General features: G+C 36.1%; 1 protein-coding gene across 1 annotated transcript in view; it reads right to left on the bottom strand.

Annotated features, from left to right (window-relative positions):
• Positions 1 to 1,239: 1,239 nt before the first annotated feature.
• Positions 1,240 to 16,602, bottom strand: part of LOC106924692 (double C2-like domain-containing protein alpha) — a 33,790-nt gene continuing 18,427 nt past the window's right edge. The window contains exons 7-11 of the mRNA XM_088016438.1: positions 15,201 to 15,260; positions 9,947 to 10,146; positions 5,023 to 5,104; positions 4,802 to 4,898; positions 1,240 to 2,421 (exon numbers count right to left, since the gene is read on the bottom strand). Of these exons, the coding sequence (XP_087872564.1) occupies positions 2,285 to 2,421; positions 4,802 to 4,898; positions 5,023 to 5,104; positions 9,947 to 10,146; positions 15,201 to 15,260 (576 nt within the window). The 3' untranslated portion in view covers positions 1,240 to 2,284. The remainder of the gene's footprint in view (positions 2,422 to 4,801; positions 4,899 to 5,022; positions 5,105 to 9,946; positions 10,147 to 15,200; positions 15,261 to 16,602) is intronic.

Here is a 16,602-nt window from a genome sequence, read left to right as displayed (position 1 = left end):
GTTCTTTTGATTCTTTTAATTTCTGTTTTATAAAGTAAACGTTGTTCTGCTCACCTGTTAGAAAATATGTTGCAGTTGCAGGTCCAGGACACTAGGTGGCAGTATTTAGCTTTATTGAGTTGCCGCTGGGCTGTGCATAAACAGCAGAAGTTCACAGAGGCCACTTTGCAACCAGTTATATAAATAAATGCTTTATAAAGAAACAAACAACAATCATGCCCACTTTCCAAAATAACAAATATTCAAAACAGTTAAAACACCAAAAGTATTTACATATTAACACCATTATTATTATTATTATTATTGTTGTTAGCATTAGCGTCATTCATCACAGATAAAACCTGCAGCTTGGTAAAATACAGAGGTATCACACAACACTGTTGTTTTTAAAACAATTCATCACTGATTTGTGTTCGACAAACAGGCTGATAGTGTCATTTATTAATTAAACCTCCGCCATCTGCTTTATTTTTATACATGTATATATATAAAAAACAAAGCATCGACACATAAATATCAGAGCTGACACGTCAAACAACTGTTACAGACGTCGAAATGCGAGTTAGAATAAAACTCTTCTTTTACTCCATCAACATCAAACATGCAAACGACTCACACGAACCATCGACATTAAAAGAGCCAATTATCCTATCAGCCTGGGCCCAGTGACAGGCAGATCAATAGATGGGGAACGTCCGGCAGGATTAAGACCACTTGGAAATCTCTGGAAGCATCAGGGAAGAAAAGAAAGTTATTGCCAGGGACGTCAAGATTTAATGTCAGGAGTTAATGGAAATAACTGACAGGATTTAATAAAAGCAAGCAAAGCTGGCTGGAAGTCAAACTGCAGGATAATTAAAACTCCCTCCCTGTTCTCACACACACTACATGCAGGATTTCTTGTTAAATCAGATCAGATTGAAGCCTTTAGATTCTCCAGACAGACATAAACGTCTGCGAATGTTTTTAAAGGGGACCTATGATGCAAAATTCATTTTTTGCACGTTTTTATTCTTCCACATGCCAAAAACACAAAATCTTACCAAGTATTTTTGGTCCGGACTGTTAGAGTTGCTTTTGAAACAAAATAAATGGAAAATTAACCAACATATTCGATGTCTGTTCTTGGTTTTCACAACTGTTGACCATATGTCGTGTTTTTAATGTTTTGTTTTATGTTTTCACAATGTAAAACACTTTGAACTGCCATGTTGCTGACATGCCCTGTACTCTAAACTTGATTGATAGTTTCTAGTGTAAATATCTTAGTATACTTGAAATAAGATAAAACTAACATACAATTAACCCTTCAGCAAGATGTAGGAGTTTATTTTAAGTCAATAATTTCTTAATATTGATTTTTAAAAAAGCACTAGTTCCACTGGCAGATTATTTCACTTGCAACAGGTGAAAAATGTCTTATGAGTGAAATGATACTAGTTCCTAGTAACAAAACTAAATTACAAGTAACATTTTAGTGAAAAATAGGAACTTATTTTTAATTTAAAAGGTTTTAGTTCCACTGGTAAATGATTTTACTTATAATGAGACATTTTCCCCACTCTAAGTGAAATAATCTGCGAGTGAAACTTGTACTTTTCCATCAATATTACAGAATTATTTACTTAAAACAAGTTCTTGTAAGTTAGTTTTCTAATATATCTGCACTAATATTTTGTGTTTTTTGTTCTTCCATTTGGGTCTCAACTGCTTCTAAAAACAACCCAAGCGATTAAAAAAAAAAAAAAGACATCCAGCTCATTTTAGGCAGGGTCTACGGCCACTACGCCGTTACCTAGCAACCCCAGCGGAACTCCGCCTGTCACTTAGCAACCAAAGCAGAGCTCCTGCTGGTTTTACTGCTTTATAATGGCTGCTGGAAAAGCCAAGTGTTTTGTTGTTGACTTACCATCAAGAAACCACTTGCTGCATTTTTCTTGGTACAGTTGTATAATTGCCTGTCTGTTTGCAGCCATTTTTCACTTCCGAGTGTAAACGTTAAGTTGAGGGGCGGGCGTGGATTTAAAGTGACAGGATGCCCTGAAACAACTCATTCTGAAAGGACCTCATTAAAAATCTCATTATTTTGTGCAAACAATGTGATGAACAAGTTTTGTGTAGACCAGAGACCTGTTCTCACCTGATGAAGGAAGCATAATAGGTCACCTTTAAATTAAGTCCATCTAGCTCAAACGTTAGGTTACTGCTACTTTCAGTCAGCAGGAAATGAATCCATGGCAGTCATGCAGGAAGTGCTCAGCGCGTGCGGCGAATCGTCCCGGTTTCACTCCTGCACCGTGGAGCCGGGCAGCTCGTTGGTCAGGGTGTGCCAGCGCTCCACCTTCTGGCCCTTGTTCTTCAGACAGTCGATCCAGTGCTGCAGAGCGTCGCCCTGCGAGTGGCAGCCGAAGGAGACGCCCCCTAACCAGAGCAGAGACGCAGAAGAGTTTTCAAACCCAGAGACGAGGGATGTGTAGAGGCTCAGGTTTAACCTCTAATGATGTCATCAAAATGTCAAACCCAGACGCGTTGTATTCAGTAAATTAGAATATATGTCCATGAGATTAAAAAAAAACTTTTAAGCAAGTATTAAACATACTTTCTGATTTTAAAAATATATATAGTTTTTTATAGGTTTCTAATTTTAAATGTCATGATTTTATAGCTGAAAGTTACGATGGCATAATAAGGCCATAATAATAAAAATTAAAAAATATATGAAATTACCAGAACAAAGTCAACAAAGTTATAATATTATGAGAATAACGTCAAAATTACCAACTTTATTCTAACAAGTAATTTACTGGTAACTTTTGAGCAAAATGCAGAAGTTTTCTGTTGTCTATAATTCCATAATATTAATGAAAAAGTTCTAGTTCAATTATTATATAAATGTCTTGTTATAGGTGAGATATTCTGCCAGTGGAACTAATATTTTTTAAATCAATATTAAGTAATTATTGATTTAAAATAACCTCCTATATTTTGCTGAAAAGTTACTTGTAAGTTAGTTTTGTTTATTTTAAACTAAGATATTTGCACCAAAAACTAGACAAAAATACTTGGTGATGTTTGAGTTTTTTGCAGTTTGTTGCTGTGAAATGTCTCTGCTGCCCAGAAATTGAGCTGTTGGCAAACAGAAAAAGTCTTCAGTCAGAGGCCTCCTCAGATTTGTTGCATGACTGACTGCTACTGGAGGTCAGTTAGTTTCTTTCTGGGATAAATAATTTATTTTTTAATTGAGTTTATCAGGATTTTGACCATAAGGTGCTGAAATAGCAGTAAATGTTTCAGCAGTAAAACAAAAATAGACTTTTTTAGTTGTAGAACTAAACGTGTATTTTTACGAGGCTGAAATGCAATACATGATTTGGAAGAAAATATCAATCTGATTTTAAATTATTTTTTTTTAAATTAGTACCATTAATATTTTCACTTGTTTGCATAAATAAGTAACAAGTATGAAATGTCTGCCCCTAGATTTAAAGTCTAGAAGCTGAAAAAGGTGAACAGGTTCAACATGCAGAGCTTAAATGTTGAAAGTGGAAATTACAAATTAAATATTAATAAGTGAGGTTGCCCTTGTCGCCTTCGCTGACGGATTGCACACCATGAAATTCTCCCCAGCGGCTCTATGCAGATGCCCATGGGCATTCACTATTACTTGCATTACATCACATGAATATATTTCAATTGCAATGAGATCCGCGTGCAAATTTGGAACCAGACCAGGAGCATCATTCGACACAGAAACACTGTTTCCTGAAAGCTACGCAGTGATGAGCTGTTTTATACAATTATTTACCTCCAATGTTGTTAAAAATCTTTCATTTGTGAGATTCTTTTAAAGATTTTAAACACCATCTGCCTGCATCTATCACTGACATGAGACTTTATTTACAAAAATGTCTTTAAGTCACTGAAAAATAAAAATAAAGAAGAGGTCAGATTGTATGAGGGGACGTTTGTAAAGTTACACAGTCAATAATTAACCATAGAAATACCCGTTATGTAACGAGTAATAAGAGAAAAGATGGGAGGTCAGTTTTTAAAGTCATATTTCTAATTAATTTATAAATATCACAATTTCAAATAAATATTTACCTCCAAGTAAAATATTTAGCTGACTAAGTATTTAGTTATCCAGCTAACTAAATACTTAGTTAACTGGATAACTAATTATGAAGAATAAAAATAAAACTAGTTATGGATAAATAGCCAGTCAATATTTAGTTAGCTGGCTAACGAAACAGCTAAATATTTAGCTAATAAACTAAATATTTAATTTACCAACTAAATATTTAGCTTCAAACTAATTATTTGGGTAGCAAGCTAAATATTTAATTTGATGGTAAATAAATATTTAGCTTAAAACTAAGCATTTATGTAGCAAAATAAATATTTAGCTTGAAAATGTTTTATTTTATGACGAGCTAAATTACTCACATTATTACTAATTTTTGTGTAACTTGACAAAGTGAACTCCACAGATTTGGCTCCAATCTCTGCATTAGAAATCCTTACAAAAACATGTCTGAGGAAGTAAAGGCAGGAAAATATATTTACAACACAAATAAATGTGTTCTCTTACACCCAGTAGCCTGTGATAAGTTTAAACGAACCAACACCCATCTGGGTTTTACACAGAGCTCCACTGCTCTATGCTAACAGCTAATTCAGAACATCCTCAAATATGCTGAGCAACATCTAGTGTTGTACATGAGGCTATTAGAAAGAATTAGACCTAATAAGACAAAAACACCTTTATTATTATTAATCAGTGTTTCTGTAATGAACTCACCTATGAAGTCATTGGACTTCCCCAGGTCGTAGTCCCAAACTGTGACCTCTAGTGTCTTAGAAGCTAACTCTGTGAAGGAGATCTCATAGAAGAACTCCTGGGGAGAAGAAAGAGGCCAGAAGGTCACAAAATATTCTCTAAAATTGGGTGGAAGATGAAAAGAAGCAAACTCTGAAATCAAAAGCGCCTGTCTCAGTTACACACACAAACATGGAGGTTACCTCATTAAACTCTGGGTTGAGAGTCTTTTTTATGACGGCTGTTTTGTGTTTGGATTTCTTCTGGACATCTGGCTTCAGGTACCTGGAACAGACAAACATGACAACGACTGATCCTTAAGATTCAGTAAGATAAGTTTAGCATAAATTTAGAGACGATCAGAATAGTTACACAACTATTCAACAACATTTCTCTTGCATTAGCTTTTCTTGTGTTAGCTTAGCTTTATTGTTAGCTGGATTAGCATGTCTACTATATTACATATATTAGACAAACTGCAGTAAATGGAAAATTTACCATTTTATTTAATCTTTTATTAGATTAGCTATTTTACATTTCATCTTGCATTCACTTGGTTTTTACGTTAGCAGTGTCAGCTTCTCTTGTTTTAAGTTTATTAGCTAATTATAATGCACATAATTAGCTTCATTATTATTATTACTATTATCATTGCTAAATGAATGCATCAATTTAGCTACTACACGAGGTAATCTTGCAATAGCACTGCGATTATATGAAATGCTTTACTATCTCTCAAATTAGCCCAACTCTTACATTAGCCACACTAGCTTCTCTTTTATAAGGTTAGCTAATGAATTAGCTTCATTAACTCTTTTATTTTAATTTAGAGATTGCATTAGATACATGATCTCTTTTTATGTATATCTATCTATTGTATTAGCTACACTATTGAATTTTACACAATTTTAGCTGTTGTATTTTACCTATGTTAACCCAACACCTACAGTATATTAACTATTATAAATTTATTAGCTTACATATTTATTATTTTACTTTTATCGTGGGGAAAAATGTCTTGTTATAAGTGAAATATTCTACCAGCTGAACTAGAACATTTTCATCAATATTGAGGAATTAATTATTTAAAACAAGCTCCTATATCTTGCTGAAAAGTTGCCTGTAAGTTAGTTTTGTCTTATTTCATGTGTAATAAGATATTTGCTTTAGAAACTAGATGAGTTTTTTGCAATGTGGGTAAAATATTCAAAAACTTTAAGCAAGAAAGACTGGCAACACTTCATTAAATAAAAATTACTCAAGTAAAAGTAAAAAGTACAGCATAGTAAAAATAGTTTTAAAAGTTTTTTTTTTCCCCAAAAAAGTTTCTAAAGTGTAACTAGTTACGTTAAGACTTTATTTGAAGGGTTGTGCATAAGACTATGTTTATGACTGCAGCCAGAAAGTATCATTTAGTAAATAATGACAAATTTAATGCAAAATTCACATTAAAAGTCAATTAAAAGTGTTAATGTTGCACATCCCTTCAAATAAAGTGCTATCCTAGTTACTACCCAACTCTGTTTAAAACACCAACTCTCAAAAAAAAAAACGCCAAACTAAATTAACTTAGCATGTTAAATAGTAAAGAAGAACCAACTCTTTTCTCAGATAGCTCAGCAACACAGCACAGACTTGCAAACAGCAGCAGCGTTTGCAGGCTGTCATTAAATTCGCTGGATATTTTTGAGCCAGCTGGAAGGAGAATGGCAAAAAATCACTATTCACATTTGCTTTCCACCCACCACCCACAGCTCAGGATGCGTATGTTCCCACACGCTCTCAGACACAACAAAGCATCTGGGAAGAAGCTCCCGCCAAAGGCCAGAGATGTGAGCGTGCATGTAAAGCGAAACGCAGGTGCATGATGGGACGAACGGCGTATCAGATGGGTGAGAGAAGGACGAGTGGGTTTGGGTGATGCTGAGAAGATGGTGAGAAAACTTGATGAGACAGAAGAAAGTAGAGAAAACGGCAAGACAAACTGCAGTCCTATGCACTGTACGATATCAGAAATTATACATTTTTATATTTTAATCTTACTTGTTAGTGTAAAACCAGCTAAAAAGACAAAGAACAAACATTTTACTGTCTAAATACAAACATTGGTTTGTAGTTCTAATTTAGGACCTTTTATCAAACAACAAAACAATTTTAGAGGAGTTAAGAGTTAACATTTCAATAAATGTATGAGTTTAAGAGATGTAAGAAATTAGCTATTCTTCCATTAGCTAACTTCTTATATTAGCATCACTTCACTCGTTTAGCTTGGCTTATATATATTAGCCTTTATGTTAGCTGCTACTATATAATATTTTATTAGTTTTGCTATTTTATAACTTATCCTTTAGCATTAACTCAATGTTTATATTAGCTGTGTTATCTATTGCAGCCTATGAAATATAGCCAGCCTACGTATAGTAGCGTTAAATTTTATATTAGCTACAAAAGCTTCCCCCACATTAGCTTAGCTATATTAGCTTACTTTAAAATATTATTGATAATTATTGCCAGGAAGAGTTAAAAGCTGGTTGTGACGTTATTCAGACCTAAATATCTGCAGTAACTCTTATTTTCTTTGTAAAATTAAAACTCTCTAGATAGAAACAAATGTAATTTAAGCAGAAAATGTACATTTGAAGCATGCTATTGCTGTGTTTTAAACTCTTCTACTCATGCCAACAACCACCTCAAAGCCACAGCAGCAATCACCAGCCAGTGACAACACAGAGGGGTTTTACATCTCATTCGTTCACATTCTGTCAAGTTGCATAATTCAGCTGAAGGACCTTCCTGCCCTCCCTGGTGGAGCCACTGACACACAGACAGACACACAGCAACGCTTTCCTGTCGTCAGTGAGTAATGAAACTCCAGATGACCTCATGACACCAACAATATCTCTATAATCTGATTCCCCTTCTGTGGTAAAACACATCCCAAAGATGATACTCTGAGCTGGAGATCAGCACATTTTTTAAGACGTCAACAATGACACCTTTATATGTGAGTAACATACATTTTAAAATGGCTTCCATGTACGGAATGATAACTTGTCACCATTATCCTCAGTGGAGTTAACTCAAAGCTTAAAAAATGGCCACAAAATGTTATCTAGCGTCTTCCAAAGGCCTCATAAGACCAAAACACGAGAGGCGATAAAACAGAGCAGGCAGGAGAATTCATCCTGAAACAGGTGTGAACTGTCAGAGCATCAATCTATGCGGACGTCTGGTACGCAACACCAAAAACCCCAGACGGCCTAAATAGTTTGGACTCAGAGCCACAAAAACTGGACATACAACGTCGATTACAGCGTCAAAGACTTGGCAACTAAAAGTATTCATTCAGCAGAACAGACAAATTACACAAGAAGAGGTGAAACAGTTTGATTAAAAATTATTAAAAGGAATTTAAATCCTACCTTCAATGGATAATTCCAACTTCTAGCATTATTTTCCCTGAATTAAAGTCTCTACACTGTAAAAAAAAAAAAAAAAAAAAAAACTACAAATATTACCAAATATTTTTGGTGTACTTTCTAGTACACTGGTAATAAAACAAAACTAACTCACAAGCGGCTTTTCAGAAAGATACAGGAGTTTGTTTTGGGTCAATTATTCTTTAATATTGCCTTTAAATTTGTCCTATTAGTTTTGTTATTTAAATAGTTCTTGTTTGATTTATTGATTGCAAACAACTGATATTTTGCATTTTTTCCCCAATAAACATACTTTGTTGTAGTTAATTTTAGGTGTAACTGTAAATACACAGGCTGCCAAAGGCGACCAACCCAAATTTAACCTGATTTGGACTCATTTATGTAAACGGCTACCACAGAAACATCTAGATCCAGGTGGTTGTATTAAAACTTACTGTTCAGATTCTGCCTTACATTTTGTTTTCATCTTGACTATCAGTAGCAGCCGGGGACATGAGACATTAAGCAGTCAGTTCGTGAACATGTTGAGCGCAGGGGAGTTGGGCAAGTGCAAAGACCTGACAAATGCCAAATGGTGAGCCAGATGACTGGCTGGGCCGCCTCTGACAGAAAACGGATTTTGGGTTTTTTCCAGGCAACAGCTCGTCACAACGGTGAACTGAGAGGGAATATAAATCAAAAACTAGCAAAGTTTATCCAGAAACTGGTTGTGCCAGAATGTATTGATAAATTCCATTATAAATAACTAAAATATCAATAAATATCTGTCTCTCCATTCAATAAGTACTTCTTAAAATTAAATAATATTGAATATAATTTTACATTTATCAGTTCCTCCAGGATTTCACAATTGTTTTTGTGATTTTATTTGTAATAAAAATCTAATATTTTGTGGTGCTAACTTTGAATTATTGATGATGAATGTGACTTTTTGTTACTTGCCGTATTGATTATGCGCTATGACTTGAGATCAAGAAAGGCTGAGGAAGCAGAGTAGGAGAAGTAAGAAACACTGCCACCTGCAGGTGGGAGTTAGTATCACTTATGACAGAGTATTAGCGTCGTACTAAAAAAAATAAATAAAATTACGAGAATAAAGTCATAATAACATGAGAAAAAAGTCATAATATTACGAGAATAAAGTTTTGATAATAAACTTAAAATAATGTGAGAATAAAGTCATAGTATTGTGATAATAATTTCCTAATATTGCAAGAATAAAAGTGTTAATAATATGAGAATAAAGTCATAGTATTAACATAATTAAGTTGAAATATGAGAAAATGAAATTGTAACATTAGAATTATATCTTATATTCTCGTGTCATCTTGACTTTATCCTTATACATCTTCATTTCCACAATTTTATTGTTTTTATTTTCTGAATGTGGCCCTAACATTTAAATCACATTTATGCATCAGCACAAAAAATGTGAGCATTTGTCCATTTAGAGTAAATTTACAAAAACCGGAGGGATTGATTGAAGTAATTTGGCAGCATAAAGGTAAAAATTGCTTTGATCCAGGTGGTTTTGAAGCAAACAATATGTGTCCCTCTGCAGCCTAGAGGATCACATAAAAAGCCATGGCGGGCCAAATTTGGCCCCCGGGCCTTGGGTTGACACACGTGACGTAGGGAATAAAAATCCAGTGGCAGAAACACAGTCTCAGTCTGAGGTTTAGCTCACGTTTTGACGTAGGGGTCGGAGAAGCCGTTGACGTCCATGGCTGCCAGGTGGGCGCAGCGCTTGACGCCCACGCAGAGCCCACCCCGAACTCTCTCCTTGGCCTCGCCCTTCAAGTCGCCGTCACCGTTTGGGGGCAGGAACTGGAGGCAAAGCAGCAAACGGCCCCTTTCCTCCAGACTCCTCTGCTGCTCCGTCTCCCACTGAAGGACAGGAAAGGACGAGATCTGTGTGCTGCACATGGACAGAGCGACTCGTGTTCATGTAAATACTCGGCATGGAAAGCAACGTTTGTGGGCAGAGTACGCTAAAGTAAGAGTGGCACTACTTCAACATATTTTTACTCAAGAGTAAAAAGTATCTGTCCAAGAAATTTCTCAAGTAAGAGTAGAGACACTTCATAATGAAATTACTCAAGTGAATTACAGTGTAGTCAAATTACTCCTAAAAGTAATAAAAAAAAACAGATATTCATGTAAATGTAATTTGGTAAAAGTATCTAGTTTACCACCCAGCTATAATTTACATTACATGGTGTAATCATTGTACAACTTGAAACGCCTGATTTTTTTTAGAAACAAACAAGTTAAGATTTTATTTTTAGATTTTGTAGACTTCATAAAGTCTCTGGCATACTTTGCATTAAATTATCATAATTTACAAAATCATGCAAAGTTGGCATTTTTAATGGGCTTTTAATGCAACTTTTAGAGCAACTTTGCATTAAAAGTGTCATTATTTACCGCATGACACTTCATGACAAGTCATAAACATTCACAGAGACTTCTTTATGTTCATGACAGGTGTTATGTCATGTTTATGACCGTGTCATGTCAGTCTTATACACACCGCTTCAAATAAAGTGTTACCACATTAACTAAGCACAATTACAAATTGGCTTCAGGATTTTTCTCTGGATAACAGCGAACTGTTGCCAAAGCACCGTCTGAAAAGATGTGGACCGACAGGGCAGATTCAAAGTGACAAATAAAAGAAACAGGCAGAAAAAGAGAGAGAGGAGAAGATGCTCTCTAGGGCCCGTGACTCACCAAACTACAGCCTTCAGCTTACATATATGTACGTTATTTATAGAAGAGATGCATGTTTTGAATCACTGCCGGTGGGCGATTTTTTACCTGCTCTCTGCTCGTCCTTTGGTTAAATCAGTAATGATCTATATCACAACAAACACACGATCAATATCAATGGATAATACGTCTGATTAAATATTCAATATGAAGAATATTCACTGAGTCTGAACTTAACTCACTTACTCTTTGGTTGCCTAGCAACATAAGTTCCCCCCCCAACTTTGGTTACCTAGCAACGACCTGTTGGGGAACTCGCAGCTGCAGTTAAAAGTTCCTCCACTTTACCTCACAACTACTTAAAAATAAAACAACTGTGTGGAGTGAAAACTGGATACAGCAGGAGAGGTCAGGCCACCAGTTTGGTAGTATTTCAAATATTTAAAACAAAACTAATCAATAATTATTAACATTGACTGACATTGTGCTAAGCTTTTCTGAAATCTGGACGCATACAATCAATATTTAAACGTATTTGTAAAGGACGATCAAACTCTCTGTGTGAAAAACAAGCTTCTAGTGACTGGGAAAGCAGGAACACGTAGTAACATACATGCAGGTTAAAGTCCGTCTTAGCTAGCAGATAAAAGCTACGTTAGCTAAGCAAATTTTGCTAGTTTGGCACTAAATGCTACACTAAATATCACTGATATTTATATTATTATTACACAGAGGTGGGTGGAGTACTCAAATTGTGACGAAGTGATAACTGTGATGCACTTATATTGTTTATAACTTGGATAGGAACGAGGCGAGAGCTAGTTCTAAGCTTGTGGATTGCTTATTGTTGTCATAGGAACTCCATAGCAACTGCCTCCCAAGATGTCTGTCAGTTACAAAGTTCACAGACGTGATGTGCCAATGAGAACTACCAGTATGCATTACATCAGTCTTTCTTTTGTATCTCTAAATCTCTCATTAAGTTTTATCTGTAAGGGACAAGGCAATCGATCAATATGCAACACGTCCGTCCGCATCCCCACAGTCCACCGCTTCCCTCATCATAATCCCTTCCCTCTTTCTTTCCTAGGGAGCCGCCGCTGCTGCCAGCGGCCCGTCCGCCATCTGTCAACTCTTCGGTGAGTTGCGAGCTTTAGAAACTTGCAATTAGAGAATGACTTGCACCAGGTAGCTGGTAGAACAACGGCGCAGACCTTCACAGATCGATAGAGAGTGACTCATTAGGCGGGTGAAAAACAAACGGGGAGCCAGCTGGAAACAGTGAGAAATGAACAGGAAGGAGGGAGGATTTGTTGGGTGCAAGACGGGAGAACAACACGAGTCTCAGCAGACAAATGAAGTAACCTTGAACCTGGTAGTAGATGTAAAGTTTATCTTGAGTCTGATTAATGAGGCTGACGGGACTTCACGGTGCTGGTTTGGGCTCGGTTATTAAATCCAAGCAAAAGATTTCGTCAGCTCATTAGTGGAGTTTGCATCAGCTGCTTTAATTTGGATGAAGATTGATCCCGTAACTTCATCTTCACCGAAAGCTAAACCTAAAGGTACAATCTTGCAAATGAACTTGTTCCAGTCCACCAATCCAGAGCTCTGTTCAGCACCTGAGGCAAAACCGTCACTCCAGCTTTTCACCAATCAGCTTCTGAATTTATTTTGTGTCATTTGGAGCTGCAGGGTTAAGTTTATCAGTTTTTCTTTGATGTGTCTGGAAACAATGATCATTTGAGATGAAGTAAAGAAAAATAATCTTTTTTATACCATCTACCATCATTTGAGCTTGTATTAAAGCATATAATCGGTTCTTCAGGAGCTAGTTATAAAAATTGGTCAAAATTATGCAAAGAGGCTTAAATATGCACATACACACCCATTAATATATGATTTAATGTCACTTAGCAAGTTGCACCTTGACCACAGGCTTTTTTGTAGCTACCAAGAAGCTGCTTCTATAATTCTGGATGACTATTTAAATGCTACTCTTCACAAAAATTATATTTTATTTAACCTTATTGGTTCCCTGCTACAGGCGTAGCATAAAAGGTAAACTGTTAGCTTTCTGTGTTCTTCTAAAACAGGTTTTGATGTCAGTTCGGATTCGTCGTTCTGTAAAAACTTCAAAATGTGTCACAGTTTCACTCATCTGACCCATTCCATCTGTTCAAATGGTTGGTTTTCTTCCACAGACCAGATTATTCCACAGAGGTTCAACTGATCAGAGGTTTCTGCCCTTTCTGAAGCTTAATCTTAGCCACTTTTGGCTAACACTTACTCAGTATACAAAAATTTGAGCCAAAATGCCATGAGTAGTAAGAGGACCATCACTAGCATGTTGACTAACATTGATTTACTCCATTCACTAGGATGTCTTATAACACTCCCTTCAGTATGCAAACATTTTAGCTAAAAAGCTGAGGTAAGCTAAAATGCTATGAGTAGCAAGAGGGCTATCACTTACATGTTGACTAACATTGATTTACTCTGTTCATTAAGTTACATTGAGTTTTTTTTGTGAAAACGAGCTAAAATGCTAATGTTAGCCAAAATGCTAACATTAACAGCTGCTATCAGTAGCATGTCTGCTTTATACAGTGTCTGGTTTCGTATATGGGCTACAACTACCCTGCTGTCTAACTCCATTCAGTATGCAAACATTTTAGCTAAAATCTTAAGGTTAGCCAAAATGCTAACATTAACAGCTGCTATCAGTAGCATGTCTGCTTTATACAGTGTCTGGTTTCGTATATGGGCTACAACTACCCTGCTGTCTAACTCCATTCAGTATGCAAACATTTTAGCTAAAATCTTAAGGTTAGCCAAAATGCTAACATTAACAGCTGCTATCAGTAGCATGTCTGCTTTATACAGTGTCTGGTTTTGTATATGGGCTACAACTACCCTGCTGTCTAACTCCATTCAGTATAAACAGTTTTGCTGGAAGACATTCTCTTCCTTCTGCAGTTGTTCTGACTGTAGCTGGAACTCACTGCTGGCTCGCGCGTCCTAAAGTCTCATGCTTGGTTTGTTTTGACATCTTTATGCTGCTGCTGGTTTATCCGCAGGGCTGTTTATTTTCATTGCCGCTTTAAAAGGGACTCAACCTTTAAAGCAGCAACAAACCAACTGCATTCGTGACACTTTTGCTAATTTTATGAGACATTAAATAAATGTGGATTTGATTTCAAACGTAAACTTGTTTACTTGGAAACATCCAGCAGTAGCAACATCAACTTGAACAACATCAACAACTGACAGCCCACAAACACTTTAGAGAAAAACTTTCCTTGCTAAGTTAGTGTCTTCAACATTAACTATGCTTGTTAAGTTTTAAAGTTTTTCTGCAGTTGTCATGGTAGACTGAGCCAACTTAGTTAAGCTTACTGGAAATGTACAGTTTTACATTTCTCTTTGTATATAAATATTCTCAGAATACAAATTAATTCTTGTATTTTACTGTGTTTGCTACATTTAATAAAGAAGGTAGTGGGTACAACGCCTTAGAAAAGTATTAATGCCCAGTGAATGTATTCACAATTTGTCTTTTTATAACCAGAATCATCAACAGACCGACAAAGTAGAGCAGCGTTGAATGATTCAATTATTCCTTTACATCTGCACATCCATAAACTGAAATTTTTGCTCATTTTCTTTGTAATAGCTCAAGTTAATTCACCTTGAACTCTTACCACAGATTTTCCATTAGCTTTGGCTCTGGACTTTGACTAGACCCTTATTATTATTATTACCCTTAGATCTAAATCATCCCATTTTGGCACTGATTGTCGTGTAATTAGCTCAATCCATAGACAAATTCAGAATCTCAGAATTCTGACTTTAATCTAAAAATTCTGAATTTTCTCAGAATTATGACTCTAACCTCAGAATTCAGAATTTTTTACTCAGAATTATGACTTTAGTCTTGTGAAATCAAAACTCTTTTTTTCCGTAAGGTGAAGCTAAAACTGCTACTTGATGAATCCTGAGTAGATCATCTGTACAATGTATATATTTTTTGTACACTTTTGGCTTAACTCCTGCTCTGAGTATGTTGTTCTTTCACCAAATGGCCTCATTTCAAGCCTGTGTACTCAGTAAATGATTAATCTATAACTAAATCAGTTGACAATTATTTGAATAATTGATTACTCATGATTAATTGTTTCAGACCTTTAATTTGGACAAACAAACAGAGGATTATAGAAATGTTTCACCTCTCTGAGGTAGCAGGAGATTCCTCTCAGGGCCGTGCTCATCGCCGTCGGCGAGGGCAGCTGGGGGCAGAAAGCAAGAGAAGTGGATAAATGTTAGGAGGGGATGAGTGGCGGCGCAGCGGCAGGAGGATGACGAGACGGGGACGGATCTATCAGTCCGGAGGCGAAGCCGCTTTTAAGAGTTAGAGGCTGAAGCAGCAGCGTCTGGCTCGCAGGATGACAGAAGGGCTTTTCTGTTTGATGGCAGAGTGGCCGCCGGCCTCAGAGGGATAATCTAATACCACATGAAGAACCAAACCGCGGCTCCATCCCACTTCGTTTCACTCACCAGCCCCCCTGCGCCGCCTTTCATTTTTTAATCCACTTGTTTCTCATCTCCACAGAGTCTCTGACGACCCCTCCTCGCCTCTCGCTCTTCCTCCTCACCTTTCATTTTTCTGATCTCGCAGCAATCGTTTTGCACACGTGACCTTGCTGACATTTAGCCTGCGCGAAAAGCTATTTGTCCTCCATAGGAGGAGACACGAGTCTCTCTGTTTGTAATTTTGAGGGAAGCACAAACCATGTCAGTGGGTCAATATTACAAACTCAAACAAATCAAATAGAACAAACATCTGCTGCTTTTTTTGGTTGTTTAGCCTCTATTTGAAGTGCATAAATATATAAAAAGAAGTGGAGTGGCTCAGCTTTCCTATAAAACGTCTCTGCTGTTGTTTTAGTTCAAATTAATTAAAACTAAATTAATTTAACTTAATTTTTTTAGTCATTTATAAAGTTTGTCTTGAATTTTCACATATGCTTTGAGTTGAGAAGAGCCATGATGACATAAAGTTTGGTTCAATTTATTCTAAATGTTTCTCAAGTAAATGTAACCTATGGAAGCCCATTTCTGCCAGGAAAGAAAAAATAAAAGCTCAACAGATAGTCATAACTACGAGTTTGAAAGTCACAAACATAAGATATTAAGTCATAATTTTGAGACACAAAGTCATAATTATGATAGGAAGTCATAATTTTAAAATACAGTCATAATTTTGACTTTCTAAGTTGTGATGATGAGATATGGGTTTCCACTGGAGCAATCCTCTTCAGAGAAACAACTTTCTATCTCTTTGAATCTCATAATTATGACTTCCTGTTGAGCTTTTCTGTTTTTCTTTAATGGCAATAAAGGTTTTCCATAAATTACTCACTTTCCACCTGTGTAATATTGAAAAACTGAATTTTTATGGTTCTATTAATGAATCTCTAAATATTACTGTTCACTGTTTAATTTGTAAGAGGTAAAATTATTCAGATTGGAACATGAATAGTCGGTTTAGTTGGATGTCACCCAGAAAGGGACTTAAAACTAATTAAAGCCCCTCCTTCAGTCACAGCTTTGGGGAACGTTCTGTGACCA

The sequence above is a fragment of the Poecilia mexicana genome, unplaced genomic scaffold (genome assembly GCF_051168715.1).
Source record: "Poecilia mexicana isolate PSO_F unplaced genomic scaffold, ASM5116871v1 scaffold_19, whole genome shotgun sequence".
Taxonomy (NCBI): Eukaryota; Metazoa; Chordata; class Actinopteri; order Cyprinodontiformes; family Poeciliidae; genus Poecilia; species Poecilia mexicana.
Note: the sequence above shows the minus strand (reverse complement) of the source record. Positions and strands in the feature narration are given on the sequence as shown.